This window comes from Fistularia commersonii, chromosome 30 (genome assembly GCF_037954325.1).
Source record: "Fistularia commersonii isolate RoL2024-O1a breed Wild chromosome 30, RoL_Fcom_v1.0, whole genome shotgun sequence".
NCBI lineage: Eukaryota > Metazoa > Chordata > Actinopteri > Syngnathiformes > Fistulariidae > Fistularia > Fistularia commersonii.
This window is the reverse complement of record NC_141313.1, coordinates 7,643,564-7,667,141: the sequence shown is the minus strand read 5'-3', so window position 1 is coordinate 7,667,141 and position 23,578 is coordinate 7,643,564. Positions and strand designations below refer to the sequence as shown.

The 23,578-nt window shown below is 42.8% G+C and overlaps 1 protein-coding gene across 11 annotated transcripts in view; it reads left to right on the top strand.

Annotated features, from left to right (window-relative positions):
• The window catches only part of elmo1 (engulfment and cell motility 1 (ced-12 homolog, C. elegans)), a 113,412-nt gene extending 93,762 nt beyond the window's left edge, over positions 1 to 19,650 (top strand). For all 11 annotated transcript variants that reach the window (XM_086177837.1, XM_086177839.1, XM_086177838.1 and 8 more), the window contains 6 exons: positions 6,981 to 7,144; positions 10,391 to 10,503; positions 15,590 to 15,697; positions 15,937 to 16,019; positions 17,924 to 18,001; positions 19,311 to 19,650. In XM_086177837.1, the coding sequence (XP_086033963.1) occupies positions 6,981 to 7,144; positions 10,391 to 10,503; positions 15,590 to 15,697; positions 15,937 to 16,019; positions 17,924 to 18,001; positions 19,311 to 19,511 (747 nt within the window). In that variant the 3' untranslated portion in view covers positions 19,512 to 19,650. The remainder of the gene's footprint in view (positions 1 to 6,980; positions 7,145 to 10,390; positions 10,504 to 15,589; positions 15,698 to 15,936; positions 16,020 to 17,923; positions 18,002 to 19,310) is intronic.
• The last annotated feature ends 3,928 nt before the right edge of the window (positions 19,651 to 23,578 follow it).

Below are 23,578 nucleotides of genomic sequence, written 5' to 3'. Positions count from 1 at the left end.
GCCCCGCATCTCACCCGGAGCTGGCTGTTGAAAGAGAGCTCCTCAGAGCTCATCTGTGCAAACAATGCCGACTCTAAATATGGCAACGGCAGCTCTCAGCAACAGCGACCCCAGGTCACTTGCATGGATGAGGGAACGGGAATGATGGCGTGAGGTCGCTAGGTACAGTTTTGATTACATGGGAATATCATGGTTTTGGATTAATTGATGATGTATATATGTGTCTGAGAGGAAGATAGATTTAGGATGTAAACAGTTTGCGTGTACAGAGCTTGTCTGTCTGTCTTGCATACTGAAGAGACTGTGCTGTTCCCAGTGGTGTTGTAACGTTGTCAAGTAGATCCCTGTAGCATTCACTGAGAGAAATGAGCTGCTTTTTCTCTGTACTCTGAAGATACATTTACCCCTCACCACTCTATTTTACTGTATTGAAATACCCAGATAAAGTGACTCCTTACATCTGAATCATGGGACCAGATACATAATTGAAAATTTAATGGTTTAAAGTAATGCTTTTCCATGGAGCCGCTCTCCGCAGGCTGACAAAGAACCATAACGGCTTTGTTTGAAGAGCTGAACTAGAAAACTTCAGCACATTGGATATAATATGGTAATCTGGCTGTTGTGCTACACTAACCTTTTGCTTTTCTTTTGAAAAGTAACCCCTTTTGTTGGCTGCTCAATACCACTGAAATGACTGCACGGTAGCAAAAATGTTTCTTTGCCACTACTACATTTCACTGGATCCACCAAAATACCAGTTCTACATAGAAATAACTAAATTTGGCACAAGTTTATGATCAATGTGTTGCAAGTACATATATTATACACACATATAATACGCATCTCTCTATTTTGTGTGACCTCTTGTAAATCATCGATCCATCTATTTAGCTCCTCCTTGTGTTGCTCAGTACAAAATGACAATCCAGACGGAGATAAATTCAACTACGTGCCAACATTCCATATCGAGACCCCTCTGCATTTCTCACATCACGCTTTGACACACAGGTCGTCGTCGTTCTTTTTTATTTCTCCGTCAGCAAGAGCCAGAAGCCCCCTGATACAATTTGAGGTGTTGTTGAAAATAACACCTTGCTTTGTGCATGCATGCGTGTATGTGTGTGTTGTCGTCATTTGTGTTAGGTGTTACTGTCACAGACATTGTCTCACTCACACCACAGTGCTGAATGGAGTCAACAAGCAAACAATATTTGGGTGTCAGCTTTATGAAGCGAGGCTCATCTTACAATATTCTGTCCACTTTAAATGGTCAATTGACTTCTGTTATAGAGCACTTTCCTCGTCTATCGACCACTTGAGGCCTTCTACTGCAAATTCACACTGCTGGCAGAAGTTGCCTTGAAAGAAGTATTGCCGAGTATATTTCCCCTCATTCATTCGTTGCAATAAAACAAATGGGATTACCTTTGCACAACACAGTGGCTTGATTAATGGTGATGTAAAGATGTCATTTCTGGATTTTTTTTCAATTTCAGGACTACTGTCAAAGTAAATTTTATTCACGATATCGACACATATTGCTTTTTTCAAGCCACAAAAATCACCCCATAGAGAGAGACTGCTTCATTTCAATATGTGCGATCATTTCCAGAGAAGGTGGCAGATGTCAGTCTTTTCCTGGTATTCCAACTGCCAAGAGCTACATTAGAAAACCAGCAAGGTCCCTCCGAATAGTGTATAAAACAGATAAAATGCTTTTCCGATGAACCTTGTTGGCACCTTCACACACAGGGCTAGACCATTAGGGATTCAGTGCCTTGCTCAAGAATACTTTGACAAATTTTGGAGGAGCTGGGGATCAAACGCACACTTCTCCAACTACTACCTGCTTTTCCTCCTGAACCGCAGACAGTGTGCCATGCCTTCTTTACAGTGTATTTTTATCACCTCTTAAATTAATGCAGTCTATAGCGGGATCGTCTGTCTGCGCTGGCTGATAAGAGCCTGGCATCCTTTCATGTCCACCTCTGTGGCATTGTTTTATTTTTAATGACATATTTTTATTCCTCTCCACTGAGGAGCGAGAAATTATTAATGGTGCCAGGATGAGAAAACGTAATTACCATTTCAATACCACGTACGCAAATTACCTGGGTTTCCTTTGTGTCTTTGTTTTTGTTTTTTCCCGCCTCATCATTAACAAAACAGTGACAGGAGCAAATGTGTGTGTTGCTTTGGTGCACTTTCATGTGGATGGATGCTTTGTTTTGACTGTGCACAAACATGATTATGTTTACCAAGCATTTCAACACAGTTCAACAACGGTCCTCCACTTACAAATTAACTGCTTCAGGGGCTCTTAAAGTCCTTTTCTGAAAACCATTGTACTTTTTTTTTTACACTCACATGTTTGTGCTGCACAAAGTTCACTCTGTCTGCCATCTGATTTGACTGTGGTTGAACAGTATTGGTAACATCATCTTCGATAAATGAAGCTACGGCTGGTCAGCAGGCGGATGCTGGTCTGCTGCAATTCACATGACTAGGACTGACCACGCAAAGCTAGACCGCGGTCTTAAAATGTATTCGCATGATGTTTACAGGTGTACGTTTCACGAAATTTTAATGTATCTTAAGAATAAGAACAACGTTATTTATCCTGAGGGAAATTGTTGTGCCAGAGTTACAAGGAAAATACAACAATAATAAATAATAGTAGAAAATTTTATACACTGTAAAGAAGAAAAAAAAGGGAGAATGAGAAATACAAATAAACTATAAAGTGTCTTAAGTACCAAGTGAAAGATAAGGAGTGCAGTAGAGTATGAAAAAAATATTGCACATGTAACTGTTACGAAATATTGTACAGTTCTGAACATGTATATATACAAGTAAATTATTACAAGATAGATAGATTTTTTTTTTTTCTAAAGGTTTAAGATTTCCTGCGGCTGAAGGGAGAGGAATTAAAAAGTCTGATAGCCTCAGGTAGGAAAGACTTTTGGTACTTTTGGTTCATATGATCTTTAAACATTTTATTTTCAACAATCATATTTGAATAACATACCGATGATTCCACCGGTGATTTGTCACCGCTAATCCATCCCATCATGACCAGTAAGGAACCCGCCCATCTTTCCTGTTTTGAAAGTAAGCTAGTGGTAGACAGGATACATTCATTCATTACACATAATGAACTGCTTATGGGATGGCGCTTAATTACTTTTTCTGACACTTTTCTCTGCTGGTGAGCCACAGGAAAGACTGATGGCCTGTTGTCTGGGAGAGATTAGGGAGTGTGAGAGGGGAAGATCGAAAAAACAGGACAAGATAGAAGCGATAAATCTCAGATCAGCATCTCGTACGTAGCGCCGATCCAGTACAAAGTCACCAAGTAAATATATCCTTAGAGTTAGCTCACTTTGCAAAGTAAGTTCCTTACAGTGTTGACGTCATTCACCTCGACCAAGGTTCTCTCCGAGCTATCAGCACATGAAAAAGAAGGGCAAAGATGAAATATTCATTATGCCCCCCCACCAACCCACCCACCCTCCCTCCTGCTGTGACAGGACCATGTGTTTGTATTAAATGTGATGAATATTCACAGTGTTAATTAGCAGGAGTGCAGCCACACGGGCCAACACAACTGTTTCCCTGCCTGAGACACGAGGGCAAACAAGCCATATTAATGAACATTCTCCTGGGAGGACTCTGCCAGAACAACATGGCTTGATGGCAGCTGCTCTCTGAAGATCGGGATTAGATTTGGAAGGAGATGCCGTAGACGATGTGACGATTGGGTTATATCAGTTGGAAAGACGGAGGTTTCCTGCAATGGTTTTGGATAATGACCTTTTTTTTTTGACATTCTTTAATGCATGGATTATAGATGGATTTTGGTGATGTACATCACAACCGTTTTGACCGTCTGCATCTTTGTAGAACGCCACAGAGAGCTCATTTATAATCATGAGAAAATAAATTCACCCAAGACTTGTGGAAATACGCAATAGGCAACTCTGAAATTGTGGGCAGTGATGGATCATCGAAAGCCTGATTGCAAGCTGCACTTCATCTTCTTTTTTTTCGTCACATTTTTCACCTCCATTAGAAGGAAGGGGGATCTGGGATAAAGTGTTTGAAGCAATAACGTCAGTCCTTGGGGTTGTAAATACCCCGTTAGGCGGACACCTGTCCCTCCCCATGCTAATATGGCTTACTAATTTTAAAGGGAGCCCAGATGGACTGAGACCCAAAAAGAAAAACAACCATCGAGATGACTGTTGAAGAGCTTTGTCTCAAATATGTTCCTCACTGATGGAAAAATGAGAACTAAAGGGTTTAGAGGGGATTGCAACATGCAAAACTTCCAAAGAGTCTGAGAACAAACTGGAGACTTTTAACTCCTTTAAAATCTAAGCATGTTGAAACCACAACGCCGGATACCTTCTGCTGATATCTCTGATTGTTGGTGGCCTGAGTAGAGAGAGATGTCAGCTATCTACTGATAGCATGATGCCAGCGCAGAATGCTTATTTTTAGACGTCCTTCTCGACTCTGTTTTGCGCTGAGTCATTGATGCTCTGTTATCCACCTCAGTGCCAGCTCAAATGTGGCTCAAATGGGTGATGCCCCAAGGAAAATATGAAGTATGACAAGACGCAACAACTCTGGGCAAATGCTACTTGATATTAGTCTCATCTACATTTGTCCCAATCCACATAGATGTTCCGACTAGACTTTGGTCCGGCCCGGTCTCAACATGGTAACGTCCTATCGGGATCTTGGTCAAGTCTTGATCTAGTTGTATTAAAATCATGGTCATCTGTTGCTCCTGGTTTATTTTGTCTTGACTACAGCACTGATAAGTTGAAATCGCATTCTGTTTACCTCGTTCTCCCACTTTTCACTTCCAATCGGATTGGAAGTGAAAAGTCACCTTGTTAAATTGAAGTGTCAGGATCTACACTCTGCCTTCCAAACACATACTAAAAGTAATCCTTTGTTTAATGCGTGTATCAAGTTGAAATAATTGCCTATTCCAGTTTTAATGGCAAGACTTAAGCATTACCCTCAGGGTTTTATCGGCTCCACATTTAGAAACGGTTTAATATTTCGTAGTGGAACTCCCGAACGTGTTCTCTTTGAGCCTGAGCCATGTCTTAATGCTTTTTAACGTAACAAAATGAGCTGCCGGTTTAAGAAGACTATTCTGGATTGCCTGTGTCATCTTCAGTTTCCTGTTGGCCAAAACTGAGACGAGGTTGATGCCGTTTGCATTTCAGCTGAAGAGTCTATATTTGATGCTCTTACTCGCTTGGTGAGGGTCGAAAGGTCAGCAATTTGATGAGTAATCGACCAAACAAAAACAGTAAGAAAGGTATTATACAACTCCGTGTTGGGCATTTTGGTTCGCTGGGTCGTGGCAGGAGGGTTGATCTTCTTTGTCTCCATTTCTCTAAAGCGTGTGTGTCCTCTAGTTTTTTTGATCAACAAGGCAAGCAGAGAACAGAAAACATGTGACAGCGCCATATCAAAGAGAACAGAAGGGGCGCCGGTCTGTTTCCCTGTCACCTCAGTATGATCCAGTGAATCAGCATCTGCAGGCCCGGAGACAGCTGCTAATGGGACTTGTTTATATTCACAACTGCGTTCTGTGTCTCTACTCGGGCAACCTGTAGTGACTGGGAAGTCACTGCATATTTTCTATGAAAATGTTATGCAGTCAGGTCACATGTTTTTGTTTTGGGTTTTTTTTGTCTTTGTGCATAGTCAAAAAATGATCCATATCACCTTATCTAGATCACATAAAATTGCCACATCGTTTTTAGCTTACATCCAGCCAACATCAGATAGTTGTTTTGAGAAAATCTCCCTTTCCAACTTTATGAACTCAAAAAAAAAAGAAAAATCAGAATGTAACTGAAAGCCAAAATTCCCCCAAGAAGTCAGTCTTTCCCCAGTATGGATCAGTAAATTACTTCTGCTACACATCTGATGCAGCATCAGTGATCTGATCTAAAAGATATAATTTCCTATGACTGGAAATAAGTATTCTGCTGATGAATTTTTGACCAAAAAAACCCGATGAAAATTAAATAAGTTAACAGTCACAATCGATGCATAACATCATCAATGCTTCAGCAGCTCTAGACAGAAACTGAAATAACATCTAATTGCATTAATGTTGGATATATAGTGATGAGTTCACAGGACACTAAGCATAGTTGATTTAAAATGCAATTTCAGATGTAAAATTTAGACACATGCATAACACATTCCTTCATTATCTATATCTCTTAGGCACAGATATATATATATATATATATATATCTGTATGAGAGGCACAGTTCACCCTGGACCCGTCACCAGTCAATCACACGGCTGCATAAAGAGAAATACAGCCATTCACTGTCTTAATCCCACATCAGAGACATTCACTCTGTCATTCATACTGAAAAACCAAAAGTGCATTTTAATAGTTCCTAAGCAAAGTAGATGTGTACAGATTTGGAATCCTTCTGTGAGTCAATAACAGACATTTATTTTGATTCATTAAATGTGTGTATGTTGCCTTTTTGTCTAAAAAAAAAAATGCCACCACCCGGCACACTAACTCACAGTTGTTCAGTTCAAGTTTGGAAAGCCCAGTGTTTGTCTATGTGCAGCTCTCAGTGCTAATCTACAGACACACCACATGAGTGATGTATCTTCTGCCTTATTACCTCTCTTGAGCCCAGAGAGTCCTTGACCAGCTAATGATATTGGTTAGCTGGAGCACTGTGAGCCATAGCATCGCGCATTCTACCGGCATAAGAGACCGGAGCCTAACTTTTGACCAGCCACAGTTGAATTATTCAGCCTCGCTCCTCTAAAAGCCCAGTGCACCTGAGGATCACAGGCTGCAGCTCAGAAACATCCCATAATTAATCCAGTCAGGGACAGAACTTTACTTGCTTTCGCGGCCGGGGCCGTTATTTTCCAACTGACCTTGCCCGCCCGTGTTTGCGCTGCAGGTAATGCAGGTGGTGAGGGAGCAGATCATGCGAGCGCTCACTCTCAAGCCTAATTCCCTGGACCAGTTCAAGAGTCGTCTGCAGAACCTGAGCTACACGGAGATCCTGAAGATTCGTCAGTCGGAGAGGATGAATCAGGAAGACTTCCAGTCTCGCCCCATCCTGTGAGTTATCCCTGTGAATGTGCAAGGCCTGTGCTTAAAACATTTGTTTTGAAAAATGTTCTACGGTGTTTTGCTAATCGATGCATCCAATCGGAGCGTCTAATTTATTACAAAAACATTAATACCCAAACTTGAACCTTCATCCGTAACACTAGTATTCACCTATGATTTAATGTCAAATGCCGGCCGTTAAAGAAGCTTTTGCATCGATCACAAGCTGTGGTTTACTGGAAGTGCATATTTTGGTCTGTCCTGTTGCTCCCGTCTTGATGTTTTTCCTGAGTGCTTGTAATCTGGAAACTACATGAATTCATTTTTCCTGCTCGATTACAAGATTTCTCCCAACACGTTAGAGAACTTGTTGCCTTCCAATGGAGATTTCACACCCACTGAAGAAGACAAGATGACATCTGTCTCGTCTGTTTACCTACACCCCCCCCCCCACACTCTCTGCCTGACTGAAACGACAATTTAATTTTCACCCACAAAAAAAAAACAAAAAACTTTGATCATTTATAAGCCTCTGATTGCGCTCTTGTTTCCGTTCCATTTGTCGCCCAATCAGCTGCCGGCCTGGAGCAGGATTCGTCGATGTTTTTCTTCTTGTCATAGAAAAATGTGTCAAACTGAAAGCGGCGTTGGCTCGCCAGCTCCTCGGCAGGGACAGCCGGTCTGGCGATCATTCACGGACTGAGCACAGATTCTGCATCCCCTCTTGGATAACAACGCTTGGTCCTGCTTTCCATTTAGTGGAATAGCTAGCATTATCAAAAAATAATTTTGCCAAAACAACTTAGCCCTTCTATTGAGCAGTAATCAATGCTGAGCTGGGGGATTATTGAATCAATATTGGAAGATTAAAGACCAAGCTGTGGGGAAAAAAAAATGGACAATCCAATGTAACAGAAAAGCCCTGTTTGTATGTCGATTCAAGGTATTGTGTACACAGTGATGGGATCATTTGTCAGTGACCGACCAAACTTACTACTGTTATGGTTCCTCAGGAGGTAAACAATGAGTACTGGAAGTTTGTTGCTTCCTCAGAGAACCTGGTGTTAGACTTCAAAATGCAATAAGATGAGAGCGCCACTTGTATCAGTACTCTTTCTGTCACCTGTGACCAATTATGTGTCCACAGCTGAGAACTTGAGTCTAGAAAGTAAAATTTCACCCTTTTTAACTACAAATAATTTAACTTTTCTTTTTAAATCATAAATCATTAAATTATAAACATTTTGATATTCCCTTTTCTACTCAGATGTGAGGATATAGTTGACCGGGTCACATAGACAGCAGGTGTGTCTATGTCTATGTTGCACAGTAAATCCACTGAACAGCTTAATAATTTTGACTGATTCTGAATTAATTAAATCTACGGAAGACACGAAATATAGTCGCAGAAGTTACCAATCAAAGAAACACCGTTGCAAAGAGGAAACAATCACTTCCTTAGGTGGACAGAACCCCTCTGGTGCTGTCAGCGTTGATTCCCGAGCAGAGATGGAACCGCTAAGATCTGCTTTTGCTTTGGAGAGGCCATGCTGCGCCAGCTGAAGCCTGGTTTAGTGACTGCATGTAACAAAACAAGACATCACGGGTGGATATTTTCAAATTATGACTTGAAATTGGTTGGTGGTCGGTGACATTGATTTTGAACACACTTTGTTTTACAGGAAGAAAGGATATGTTTCCGTCAAAGATTTGCTCTGTTTTGTTTTCCCGTTTATTCTAAAATGGCTGTTGAATAAGATGAAACCGCCAAAAAAAGAACAGCCAACTTTTTATTTTACTTTCTTATGAGTTGGTGAGAGTCTTGTGTGTAAAACACAGCGAATCTCAAAAAATATCTTACAGGTTAAATTTGAATGAATGATTGAATCTTCTGCCTCCAGACAAAAGCTGCAAACTTGCACGTCGTGTTTGGCAGTCTGGGGATAAGTGGAGGCTGAGTAATTGAAATTTGACAGGATACTGAAATGAGGAGATTTTATCATGGAGAAACAATTGAAAAGCCCTGAACATCGCACACCGGCAAATCTCTTCAGTGGCATCGGACTGCAGCGTCCTCCTTTAATCAATACGGCACAGTCATGATTTGTAAACCTAATGAGCTGAGCGTGCCAGACGGCAGATTTAAAGCGGCTTTGTGCTGCCAGGTGTCTGTCATCAGCAGCATGTTGAAATATCATTTTGAGTCATCCTGTCTCAAAGCGGAGCCAAACATTTGCTTTCGAGAAAAAGCGGAATCGTCGCGTTGGAACATAAAACCAAAGTGAACGTCAGGTCGACAGCTGCGGAGGAGAGCGCCGACAATCCCTCTGAAAAGTGGCTCGAGCAAATTGCTTACTGATTTCATTTTCACCTGTATTTGCCAGTGTTTTGGCGGTGTCATACGAACACTTGATACCGCCTAGAACCTTCTTTAATTCGACGGCATCTCATTGACATATTAGCTGTCAATGAAATTGTCTCTGTCTTCCCAGTCTTTTCGAGTCCAAAGCAGCCTCCCCAGTGTCTCCTCCATTGACATTTGAGCAAAGCTATCTTCGCCTGTCCCTCCAATAATCAGCGGCGGCTCCACCGCTAGCCGTTGCTTTTAAAGACGTCAAAGCAAATGTCCCACCTCACGTCAGTGTGACAACAGCACCAACGTTTTTATTTACGTTGAATTTTGAGAAGACGGTCTGGGTTAAATGACCTTTGTGATCTGACATTTCCACTGGGGAGGGGGGGTGTCTTCATAAGCCTGGAGTGGAGTAAAGAAAAGAATAAATAAATCTACTGTAGAGCAGAGAGCGGACCCTGCAATAATGGAGGAGCATGAAAGATGGGGGAGTGACAACGCTCGGCTAGATCGTCTGTATAATTCATGATGACGAGTGGTGATACGCACACATCCGTATGCAACAGACACGCGCATCAAGATGCATGAATAAGTGACAGTGCTCGGAGCAGGAGGTGGAGCGGCACGCATTTCAGCTGATCAAACTCTCAGGACAACCAGACTCATTTCTGCTCGTTTGCACACTGTGTCACACACTGTGTGTGTGTGTGTGTGTGTGTGTGTGTGACAGTGCGCTCCCCCTCCTGACAGTGGTAATCTTGGGGGATTTGGACGGTCAAACGAATGTTACACGTTGCCTACATGGGAATTCACTCGCTACACTGGACAGGTGTGTTTAAAAAGGACTCCAATAATTGCCTTGAACTAAACGTGTGTGTGTGTTCCTTTCTGTCTTTTTGAAGGGAGCTGAGGGAGAAGATCCAGCCAGAGATCATGGAGTTGATCAAACAGCAGAGGCTGAACAGACTGTGTGAGGGAACCTGCTTCAGGAAGATCAGTAGTCGCAGGAGGCAAGGTGAGAGAAACACACACACACACACACACGAACCACATAGGGTCTGAAATTCATAGCTCCCTTTGCTCTCTCTCTCTCTGAGAATCCTTCATCTTTTTCCATCCTTTTCTCCCTCAGTCTATTTGATCTCAACACCCCCTCCTTCCCGCCGGCCCCTCCCACTGCCTCATTCCCATTTTTTGATGAAAATCCAACATGAGGCCGGACTGCTGGGGGTCTCACGCCGGATTCTTTTTACACAGCATTTCCTCGGCTCTCTTCACGGAGACAGACGCAGAGGCATAGTGGCACACTGTCGCTTTTACTCAAACACGTCTCAGGAGACAGACAAACTACTGCATGCACGGGCAGCGGCGCACATTTGCATAATTCCAAAATGAAGAATGTACACGTGTGTTCCTGACGACAGCTGTTAGGAAACAAAAGAACGGCAGCAAAAGAGCACCGTACAAAGTGTTTTCCCTGCGTCCCGGCGGGGAGCCTTTAGTTTAAGAAGTAAACAAGCATCATTCCTGGGACTAACTTGTGTCAGTCTGGGTGTCGAAGGGCGCAGCTTTAATTGGGTGTTTGGGAAACAAACAAACCAGTCGGGAAATCAGCCCCTTTGACATTGTCCTGGCCGATCGGGCCTGAGCCCCTTGTTTTAACAAGGTCTTTGTTTGTTCGCTTGTTTACAGACCTGACAAAAGAGCAGTTCTTACTAGATGAGAATAAGCTTCCCGGTTTTGTGGCTTTGGCTTTATTTTCATTCGTGTCTGGCTGGAAATCACGCGTCGAACTGAAGGTTGTTTTCTCAGATGAACCCTTTTTGACCGAGGCACACTTGCCTGTGGTATCAAGGAAGTCCTTCGGGCTTTTTGATTTCTTTGTTCATAAATTGCTGTGTGTCATTATAATTTTGTAACCTGGTCACAACAGCGTTATGTTAAGTTATCAGAGAATGTATTTGACAAGTGTTCCGAGAGCTCCCGGAGACTAACATTCACTCTTCCGCCTGTCCTTTCTGCTGTTGCCTTCAGGAGTCGTCAAGGCAAATCATCTTCCTCCATCTCAACATTCTCTCTGCACCCTCATCTCCTACTCCAACTGACTGCATGTCCACTTTCCCTCCTTCCTTAACCTCCTCTTCAGGCTTCCTCTCGACCTCCCGCCTGGCAGTTTCACCCTCCCTCCTCTCTACATGTCCAAATCAGCTCAGTCCGACTTACTTTCAAGAACATCTCACGTGTGCCGTCCCTCTGATGGACTCACTACCGAATGGGTCACCATTCATCGAGCAAAGCTCACTCGTAAAGGGATGGCGTGCAAACTTTTCTTTAAAAGTTGATGTTTCCCTTCCTCCTATGAAAGTGTTTTTTCTATTTCTGTTTTAGGGACTCAGTGCACAGAGTGGTATTTGTGAAGTCTGTCACAAGTAGAATCTTTCACATCAGTTAACTTTACAAAAAAAAAAAAAGTGTTCCTCCCATGATAATCTGACTTTAGTGGAAAAGTTCTGAGCACCCTTGGCGGCGGCTGCAGGTGATCACGTCCACTTTTCCCAGCAGTCGTTTGATCTGATGTATGGAAAGCTTAGGCACGGAGTCAGCGGAGGTAATGTGGAGAAAGGGTAAAATATGGAAACCCAGCAGTAGCCGGCTCACTCAGAGCCGTGTCTGAATCTAATATCGTGTTTCACACTCACTTCCACAAGAGGGTGGGGGGTGGAGGGGGTGTTCAACCCGTTTAATTCACTCCTCCTCAGTCATAGAGGGTTTAATCCCCCCAGGCCTGATACCTTAATTCTTATCCCCCCCATCCCGCCCACCTTTGCACTTTCCTTCACCCCTCTCTCACCCTCTCCCTGCTCCCCATCAACAGCTCCCTGTCATCCAGGTAGAGAAAAAATAAATGTCACTATATTCAAGGGATTTCGTTTCTCATCCGTGTATTCACAAGATCAGCCCTTGCATCCAAGATCACTTTCATCATCCTCTTCTTGTAATAATTCACAAACGTCATGAAAATTCTTGGGGAAAAATTATTCTATTCAGGTAATTTTTTGATTATTTTCTGATGAATTATTTACATGAAATGAATAGCTAAAGAATTGTCAGACCTAAAAAAAAATCAAATTAAATAAAGCGATTATTGCGGTAAAAAAAAAAAAAAAAAAAGACAATATTGGAATTCTATCAATGTACAGCTCGGAAGGACTTTTCAGGAGAGAGTGTGAACCTCTGTCCAGTTTGTTGTTGTCAGATTCTAATCTCATTGCAAGGAATTCCCGCAAACATGAGGAGAGGAACCATTCAGGCGCAGTCGTCCCCACTCAAGCAGTTTGCGCAAACGCTATAATCCGGGGTTACGCCTTCTGTAAACGTTTCCCGCCCGGAGCGGTCTTTGCCTCGGAGGACTCTCAAAGTAGTCAAGGACGTGCCATTTCTCCTCAAAGCTCCCGCAAACTCCTTCCCCGTGTACCACTTCTCATTCTTCTCACCTTTTTCTATGCCTCGCTGTGTCTCTGTCCTTGAGCAGATTATTGCCATCACACACCTCACTCTCTCTCCCTCTCATCTCTCCTCCCGCTCTGTTCCTCGCCTCTCTCTCCTCTACCAGTCTTTGTTCTGCAGCTCCAGCCTGCCCCTGCACCGCCACCCTATAACCGCTTTCATTTCAATGCTGTGCATGACACACATCCTTGTAATGCTCTCATGATATTATAACACTGTGTGGTTTGAGAAAAGTAGATATCTTGATGCTCAGAGCCCCAGTTTATGGTGTCTCACAGTATTTTTTACATCCCATAAATCCATAGAATCGGTCTTCAGCATGAGTAACGGTCTGATTTGATTCTATTCAAATATGCTGTTAAAGGACCGTCGACCTGATCAATTAAATATAAACATTTATAGAAAAACTTATATTTTATGATCGTGTCTGCGCAGCATCACAGTTTCACAATTACACATAATTCCTCATGCTTCTTTTCAAAAAATAACATAACTTCTAATTTTTGGGTTAATATCTAGCGGCTTCATTATCTAGCTTCATTATGGTCAAATAAATATGCTGAGGGAAAAAAAAAAAAAAACACTGTAAAAAATAAAAGCAGCCAAAAATTCTCATAGAGTTAATGTCCTGCAAAAGTGAGAAACAGGGGAACAGATAATGTTAAGGCAATGCAAGTATGAAATGGTATCCAGGAAGATGGCGAACCATCTTCAGGAAAAAAGGAACATATGCGCTTTTAGTCCGATGCAAGTGTACATACAGATGAACAATGATGATCAAACCCCCTCCCCCGTGGAGCAGCCCCACCCAGCACCACCAGCCGACCCGCCAACGGTCTATTTTCAGCTATTCAACTTCGGACTGATCAACTGAAGGCCTGTGCCAACAAGGTCTCCCGGCCCCTGGGGCCGAACGCACAATGACAGGGGAACCAGTGGCTCCAGCTCGGCTGGCCATGTGTATGCCGTCTGCTTCGGCGATAATCACAGCATCATAGAAGTGAAGACGTACGATCTTTTAAAACCTGTTTACATTCACCCTTCAGCGCCGTGATCACACGGATACGTGTCACTTTATTCCAGGCTGTCACTGACACCCTCCCACTAAAACATGACACAGCGCCGTAACATGTTGTTCAGCCAAAAATGAGACCCCCAACTAGCAAAATCAAAATAAAGCACGAATTGTAAAGTGATGAGGATAAAGGTGACCCGATGTCATGCCTAAAAGTAAAGTTCCAGGCCATTTTTTCCTTTTTCTTTTCCTCCCCAATAACAGGTTTCTTCCATTATCAGGCTCCCATTGTTCTCAATCCTTGACACCGTTAAATGAATCATTCCACAGGCATCTCTGTCCGTCATTACTCACTGTCTGCAAATATGGATTTTTATTTAAGACAAAGTGGTTCGCCGGATTTCTTCTCAAACGTAACTGCTCGTCGTCATCTTTGACCAAACGGTCACTGAGACACATCGCTGCGCACGATGCAGTGTCACCCGAATGTATATCTGCAAGCGTGTCTTTCTTTCCCGCCCCTCAGAGTTTTTTCTTGTAAATGTAGTTGCATACGCAGAAGTCCGGCAGAAGGTTTTCCCCTTTTCTTTTCGGGACAAAAGTCGCGAGGATCTGGTTTGAATAAGTCAGATAAACCAAATGAAATCCTCTTATCTGTTGTATCATTTGTCCTTCCATTGTCTTGAGAAGCAAATATGTCTGCTTTCTCTGAATGGAAATTCTCTTTATGAAAGAATTACATTTGAAAACCAAACAAGCGGAATCATCTCTTCCGAGAAATCAGTTTCAGTCCCTGGAGATAAGACGAACCATTTTCTCTTGAAAATGAAGCAGTCACCAGGTCATCGAGGTGAGGACGGTGAAAGGTGGAGTTCAAATTCATTCAAGCGGTGTCACATCAAGTCAGCACAAATCGCGTTCCCTTGTTTAAATGCAAAATGTGGTCCCAGCTGGAGCTCCTCTCTCTGAAATCACTGCCTCGGTATCTGATAATGCTACCTCAACTCAAATAATGATTTTATGAGCTTCACCAGGATGCTCAGTGGTCCAAAGTGGAATGGCAGTGGAATGGCCTTGTAGCCTGTGGTGGGGCTGCAGGCCTGCAGCAAACCCAGATATTTAATTAACTCGGTGGAGGATGGAGCACGGGCTGGAGAAAAACCCATATCCAGGGCCAGCGGTTTAAACAGCCCCCCCACCCCCACCTTTTTTTTTTTTTAAATTTAATATTGACCTTGGCAGGGGCGTGTGTGTGCCCTTCTAGTTTGCTCTTGATTTGAGAGTGTATGTTGTTGTTGAACCATTGTTAAAATGATGTAGGCCAACTGTCTGTTTAACTGCCCGTCAGCCTCCTCCCCTCGTGCGGAGCAGCTCAGGCCCATCTGTAGATTTCCCTCCAGGCTGCCATGTTTGCCTTTACACAGACTTTGTGCCGCTCCGGTTCCCTCCACTGCCGATGACTCATGCGATCCCATATGTCCAACACCAGCCTTTGACTTCGATCAAATCTCTTCTAAATCTGTCATTAACTCCCTTTCCTCCCGCGTGTCCCTCCGGCTCTCTTCTTTTTATTTCCCAGATAAGTTCTGGTATTGTCGTCTGTCTCCGAATCATAAAGTCCTGCACTACGGAGACCTGGAGGAGAGCCCCCAGGGCGAGGTGCCCCACGACTCCCTACAGGACAAACGTGAGTGTTGTGCGGAGCTGCCTTTTTTTTTTCCTTTGTTTGTTGTATTTTCATTGATTTTACCGACCGGCGTGACAAACAAGACACAGTTTGCCTCGGACCGTTTCCTTTTTTCATGTCCGTGTTAACATCAGTTTTAGCGAGAGAGAGAGAGTATAATCGCTGCAATGAGCCGCCACCATCTGGGAGACAGCATGGCTGCTGCGTGCTGAAGTCACTCCTGTCCTCTCTCTCTGCAGTGCCCGTGGCTGATATCAAGGCTGTTATCACTGGCAAAGACTGTCCTCACATGAAGGAGAAGGGAGCCCTGAAGCAAAACAAGGTGTGTGTGCGTGTGTGTGTGTCTGTGTGTGTTTGAGTACATGCGTGAGTGTTGCATAACACGACATCCGTTACATAACTTGGCTCGGGGAAATGAAACAATAACTGGCATCTGAGCACTTGGGCGCTCCGTCGACATGCTGAAATAAGTAGCAGGATAGTCCTTTGGCTGGAGACGGCGCCGATAAGCCGGATATTTTTTTTTTTTGGCTTCGGCGATTTAAATTCGTAAGTAGCACGTATCCGTGTCCGATGCCTCCCTGTTCTCATCCGTGTAAACATCGACCCTTCCTCTCCTGCATTTTGTCACTGCAAACCTCTCCACCCACCCACATTCCCGTGATATATTGGATATGGGGTAAATAGCCCTGAAGACAAAGGAGCGCGCCTCCTCTCTGCTCTGTCTCCTTTATCACCCTGTGGATAAATGCAGGTCCCAGAGAATGACCTCACGCGGGTATCGGGGGCCGTCTAGTGCACCCTGTGAATGAGAGCCCGAGCGCATTTCATCATTCGTCGTTCCGTCCGGCTGGACGGTGAGCTGCCAAGCAAGGCAGACAGTATTTCCAAAACTCGTGAGGAGCCATTAATCCCCAGCCATTCTCCTCTCACAGTGTATATTCCCTATTACCATAATTATTCAACCAAAACCACATTTATCTCTTAAAACTGATGGATCATCATCCGTGCTAAAACCTGTGTGTGTGTGTCTGAGCTTTGCCAAAGAGACTCCTGTAAATGACTGGTTATGCTATGATTGGATTATACACAAAATCAGCAAGAAATTAAATTGAAAAAAAAAATTCAAAGGAACGGCAGCACCATGAGGCACAGGATAGCTCCTGTGTGTCTATAAATGTACCGCTGGGATGGGCTGGTCCAGGGTGAACCCCGGCTCTCAGCCACTCCAGCTGCACGCCTTTCCCGAACCTGACTGCAGGACAAGTATTGTAGAGAATGACTGAATGAATTTCCAAACCAAATAAATACAAAACGGGCAAGATCACCTTGAAATGTGCTTTGCTGGCGTACTAATAACATTCCAACAACTTGGTATGACTTTTTGTTCCAACCATTGGGCAGCACAGGAGGATCTGTGGCAATATTCCTGATAATGTCCAAGAAATGGCCAAAATGTTGGCAAGATAGTAACAACCAAAAGCCACATGACTTTTTTTGAAATGATCTAAGATTCAACAAGAATTTTGTAAACTCACTGCCCAGAAGTAAATGAAAAAAAAATCCATTAGAAATGTAAATTATGTTGACTTGCTCGTCATGCTTCATCTAATCCCCTTGTTTGCCCTGACAACCTTACTATTAGCAACAAGATAAATAAAAATTTAAATGAAATTTAGTATTACGTTTGTCGGATGGAACTCTTCTTACATAAGATTTGGGTTTTTTTTTGTTAATTATGTTTGGTTTGGTTTTTAACTGGTAATACAGCCTGTTTTAGAATCTCATAATTTTCGTCTCAGTGTCGCTGCATCTTTGTTCCTGCGCTGCTTGACGTGGGATAAATCCCGACGCGGCAAAGCTCCCGCCCGCGCCCCCGCAGTCCCCCGTCTGATTGTGTAATTACCCACTGCCTCCGTGAATCACACACTCGTGTGAGCCGGGAAGCGCACAGTTTAGTGGATCGTGTTCAGGGTCCACGCGTCCTTTTTTTTTGTCCTCACACTGCATTTAAATTCCGCAGTTTAATTCTCATAGCAGGCCAGCGTGGATGCTGAAGAAAGTACCGATCGTCACCCTTGTACACGGACAGGATAACCCCAACTTATTCAATATAAGTGAAGGAATTCTACAAATGGGTTTTTGCTGATGTAACAATGTTTGTGTAACATGAATTTTCAGTTCTCACCTTTTCTTTTTTTTTCCTCCTGTCCCCCCTCCCTGCAGGAGGTGTTAGAGCTGGCCTTCTCCGTCCTCTACGAGTCAGACGAATATTTAAACTTCATCGCTCCCGACAAGCACGAGGTAAGCAAACAGTCGCTTGAGGCGTGATGGACACGGTCGGGCCGGAAACGTGTGAAAGCAGGGGCGGAAGGAAAAAAAAAAGTTTGGAGGACTTGAACGGTCCCTACTGCAGAGAGCGACCTGGAATTATCACAGAAATGAATACCTCTCAAAAGCAAAACCCATTATCTTTGCAAAGAGTGAATTTATGGCGCTGCTGTTCCCGCGGATCGCATCTTTCACGGTGCCTCCTCACGCCACTGCAAAATCCAATAAATGCAGTAAAAAAAAAAAAAAAAAAAAAAAATCCAATATCGCCTTAAAACAGTCCGGCTCATTGATTCACGGCAGTGACCGAACACACCCGCGACAGCGGAGGCAGTGAGAGTACACAAACACCTCACTGGGCTGCGCTGGTATTGACAATCCTGCTTGGGACAGACTAAATAATAGGAAGTGTACGGTGTGAACTTACTCCCTCACAGTACTACAGTCAGGAAGAGCATAAAGTACAGAAGAATTATCAGCTCATTTCACTTTGAGGCATTAAAAGTAGTCATTATACGGGGACCATTACATTATCACCATATACCATAGATCATAGTTTGGTTTCATTCTTTTAACTTATATGCCTGCACGTTAGTATTATGGAATTAATTTAGATCTTTGGACAGATTTTTGGTAAATAGTACTGCAAATTATTATTTAAATCTATACATGTGCACATGGAAACCCAATCAAATAATGTAATTAAAATAGTGGAAAGTCATTAACGGAACGTGAAAATTTTTGGTGTTAAATATATCAAGTGATGGAGTGGAAGTATGAAGTACAAGTAAAAAACAAGTTGATTGAGACTGACTACCCAGTACAGTATACGGCCTTCATTCCTCTCCAGGGCCGGATGTTTGGTGTAGAAATAAAAATAGATATTTTGTTGGTTGGGCTCCTTTTTATAGCAAAGATAAAACTTTTTACTGTCAAGTATTTTTATTTTTTTATTTTATTTGAAACAAAGTTCATTCCCATTTGAATGTTTTTTTTTTTTTTAAGTCTTTTTTTTTTAAGTCTCTTGAGAAGAATGTGAATGAGATGCTGATTGTGAGGACAGCCTGGGTTGATTCTCCCGGGTCTCACACACACACACACACACACACACACACACACACACACACACACACACACATACACTCGCCAAGTCTTCTTATTAGTTTACTATCTAACTCCGGAGCGGGTGTCTGACAGCTAAGTTTATATTTCAAAGTATTCATGTGTTCTTTTTCTTTTTATAAATAAATATCTAAATATTTATATGTTGGTCTCTCGGCAGTATTGCGTGTGGACCGACGGTCTGAACGCTCTGTTGGGGAAGGAGATGACCAGCGATTACACCAAATCTGACATGGACACACTCCTCTCCATGGAGATGAAGCTCCGCCTCTTGGATCTAGAGAACATCCAGATTCCTGAGGCTCCGCCCCCGATTCCCAAAGAACCTAGCAACTATGACTTTGTGTATGACTGTAACTAGTGGAACAACTCGCCGACCCGACCCGCTCACCACCAACTGTACTCACTGGACCGACGGCTTTTCTTACAAACTGGAAGAATCATGAGTAAAACCCAGATTATAGAATAATGAACTGCGATTAAACGAGAGTGGATTTATTCACCATTGCTCCTCCGGCTTCTTGCTAAACCTTCGAGATAGAAACGGTGCGTTTCAGTCGGTTCGCTGCTCTCGCTAGACCGCCGGCCATGTACTCGCTAAGCCGTCAGGCTGCCACGGAGGACAGAACCCAGGAAGGGATTTTGCTGGTCATTCTTCTTCCTCTCTCTCCTTCTGTATCTGAAAAATCATTCCACGCTCCTCCTCCCCCTCGGTCAACGTTGCCATTTTGCTTGAAGATTGATGTAGACAAACGCTTAGAAATTCCAATTGATTCAGCTTCCTCATTGTCCTCTTTTTACGTTTATCGTTTTTCCTCAGGGCTTTTGTGTTGGGTGGGGGGTGGGGGGTCGGGGTTCAGGGGTCAGGGTGTAGTGACAGCAGGGTAGGGGGTTTTAGGATTTGTATCAGTATTTCCTGTCATATTATAACACACCACGACGGCGTATTTGGGCCACTTGGGCACAAAAACTAGATCTAAGAAGGAAAAGATCCCTTAGGTTAAGGTAATCACTGCTGCAACTAACAGTCATTTTCATGATCAGTTCTTTTCCTCTATATATCTCCATTGATAAATAGAAAAAGCTGAAAAATCTTTTTTTTTCCCCCCTGCAAAAGCATGATGACAATTTGAACGTCTGCGATTTGTTGATATTCAGGACACTCTCTTAAAAGTCCACAAGAGTTTGGATTTCGAGGATTTTGATTTTTATCCTAAAAGTATAAATTAGAGCCAGGAAATAAGCTGGATATTCTGAGAGTGAATAGTTTTTGGTCAAATCTCATTTAAAAGAGCAAATACAATGAAAAATCCAAAATATCCACAGAAAACCCAGATCACGCAGCAGACGGCTATTCGAGGAAGCGTTGTGTGATTTGTTCGGAAAATAAGCAGTTTCAGCGTCTTCTCAATTTTGCTATGTAGATTTGCCCTTTTTTTTTTTTTTTTACATTTTCCTTCTCTTCACCCTGCAATGGCCCAGGATGTCATCGTCCACTCAGTGTCTGTGGCAGCTAAACGTTTCCCCAGGAGGCCAGAAAGATTTTAAAAGATACTTCCCGAGTGTCGCCACTCGTCTCCACCGCGTTTCTGCTCGACATTTGCTGATGACTGTTCGGAGCACAGCGTCTCCGTCTGGAATATTCTGTTAATCCTACGATCCCGCTGCTGCTCGTCACATTGATATCGTCCACAGTGGCTTCTCCAAGATCATAAGAAGATACCTAATTGTGAAAAACAAGTACACATTCAGCCCCTCCACACACACACACACACACACACACACACTGATTTGAGTCTCGATGTAATGACTGCTGTACACAACATTCCTAAGCAATATTGATTTTTGTTTAGCATTTAAATTGTTTTTTTTGTCCTGGAAGTTGTGAAAGTGAAGAAGGCATTTGCGCGTTACGTCAGAGACGTCTGTGCTTTGTACTTCGAACGATGTGGCCACAAAATTTTAAAGTTTTTATGTTTTTAATTTAAAGACTGATCACGGTTGTTATATCTAGTATGATTTATATATTTCCCCCTTCCTATTTAATACCTTGAGATGTTTTTTTTTTGTTTTTTTTTGTTTTTTTTTTTAAATGATTTTTCAAAGCCCCACCAAACTGCTGTTTACATTAAAGATTTAAGAACTGTAACCGCCTGGTACGTCTCATGTGAGCCGCCGTCAAAGCAGCTTTGCCTCTGCCACCGAACAAGAGGGAGCAAACCCAGACGCGGGCCTTTCAAACAGAACAGAACAACCCGCCTGTCGCTCAGCCGTAAAAAAAAAAAAAAAAAAAAAAAAAACCTGCATTTGTGAGTTTGCACTGAGCAGTTAGGCAAACCCTACACTAAAAACAGGGCCAATCTCAGCGGAAGTGGTTCAAATTGTTTATAAGTTATCTTCCATTTCCCCCCCCAAAAGAAAACCAGCTTTATTTGGTCAAGCACTAAACAAAACATCATTCTGAGATTCTCTTTATAGTGGTTCTTCCTGTACAACTCTCAACTTCTGTTCATTGGGATCGCTAAGCAGCATAAAGTGGAATCGATGTTCTCACTTGAGATTCTCCGAAAACAAAACATGCAGGAAGTTCATTGGAGATCCTGAAGTCCCTCAGATGTGGCTGAGTGAATGGTTGTATGTCTCTTAATGTGTCCCTGTAACAGGTCCAGGCTGAACCCCGGCTGGGATCGGCTCCAGCCCTCCTGAGTGCAGGATAAGCGGTATGGAGAATGAATAAGTGAATGATTTCACTTGAAAATGTCTGTCCTGATAATTGGGAATAAGTCTGCCAGTCTCCCTGAACATTAGAGCGATGATGATCACGAATCAATGACGGCGCCGATGTGGATGTTTGTGTCTGAGAAAGATCAAAAAATAATATCCAGACACAGAATGAAAGTTTGTCATTTCCCACATTTTTGAAACGGGTTGAAAAACTTCTGTAAAATGGTGGCGGCACCAGGCTGAATGCAGTAATCCTGTTCAGAGAGTGTGCCATCTCAATGTTCCTGCACACACACACACACACTGCAAGACTGCTGATTTAGCTGAGCATTTTATCAATCAGCTCAGATGCGATTCAAAGCCACACATCAGCCTCTCCATCAGAACCCCACAGGACCCTTATCCTATTTTGAGCCTCCATCCTAAATTGTAATAGTTCTGTTAATAACAGCAGCTGAAAGCAAAAGAAAATCATATTTTTTAGATTTGTCTGGATGTTAGATAATTGTCTTTTCAGTCTCGGGGGTCAAACCTGACCAGTCCTTTCTTCAAAACAGGCTGCGTCAGTATCCAGCTCAGCGGCATGTTCTTTCTCGTTCAGCGGCGTGTCTCCCCCCTTTCTTCCCCCGTGAGTGTCAAGAGAATGAAAACTAAGCTCCGAGACACAGAGTGGGAGCACAGAATTTATACTTCCGGTACGAGCGATGATGACGCTGCAGAAAATAACCTTTCCCCTATTAGAGAGGAGGGATTACGATCCAGCAGGGAGGCTGAATGTGACCATTCCATTAGTTCTGTGTTCATGTTAAAGATGTTAAAGGTGCTATGGTAACACAATGCAAAAAAGTGGTCTTCAATATTACCAGTTAATGCAGTAATTAAAAACAAATTTATTGAATAATCAATGTATAGTACTGATGTGTACATTGTCTAACAATCTTATTGACTGTTACAAATCAGTTGTGTAACTTTCTAAATAATAATGGCGGCATAACAGTTTTCCTTTTACTTTCCTCTCCTGATCCTGTTACATCTCAGCGCTGCATGCAATACCAGTGATCAACTACTGTTATGGAAAAAGGCAGGGATATTTGATTGCCGTTTGGGGATCTGCACCGATCTGCACCGGGGATCTGCACCTGTCTGTCTGAGAGATCTCGGTTTGCGTGCGCACCAAACTAACGGTGTTACGCAGGGTTCTGTCCTTGTACCAATAGTTTTTACCCTGTAAAGTTTAGGGGTCCCCAAACTTTTTCCTGCAAGGGCCAAATAACTTTTCCCTTCTTTGACGGGGGGCTAAGCTAGTTTGTAACAAAAAGTGTGATGATCGTAGAGGAGTTTAAACGTTAACATTTTTTGGTTTCCAGAGAGCCACACATGAACAAAATTAACCCTTTCTTGGATCTTGACAGGAAAAAAAAATAAATCAGAACATAAATAACATTATTAATGAAATAAATCACACTATATATATGAAATAAATAATAACCAAATAACCCTTTTCAAGTTTTTCACAGAAAAAAAAAGATAAAGGCACAGACTGCAGAAGGGTTGGAATAGAACTTTATGTTCTATGCACGTACAAGTCATGATTATGTGGCCAGAATGAAAAAAATAATAATAATGCAGCTCTGGTATTGTTCAGGGACCGGGCTAGATGTGGAGGCGGGCCGTATCCGGCCCCCGGGCCATCGTTTGGGGACC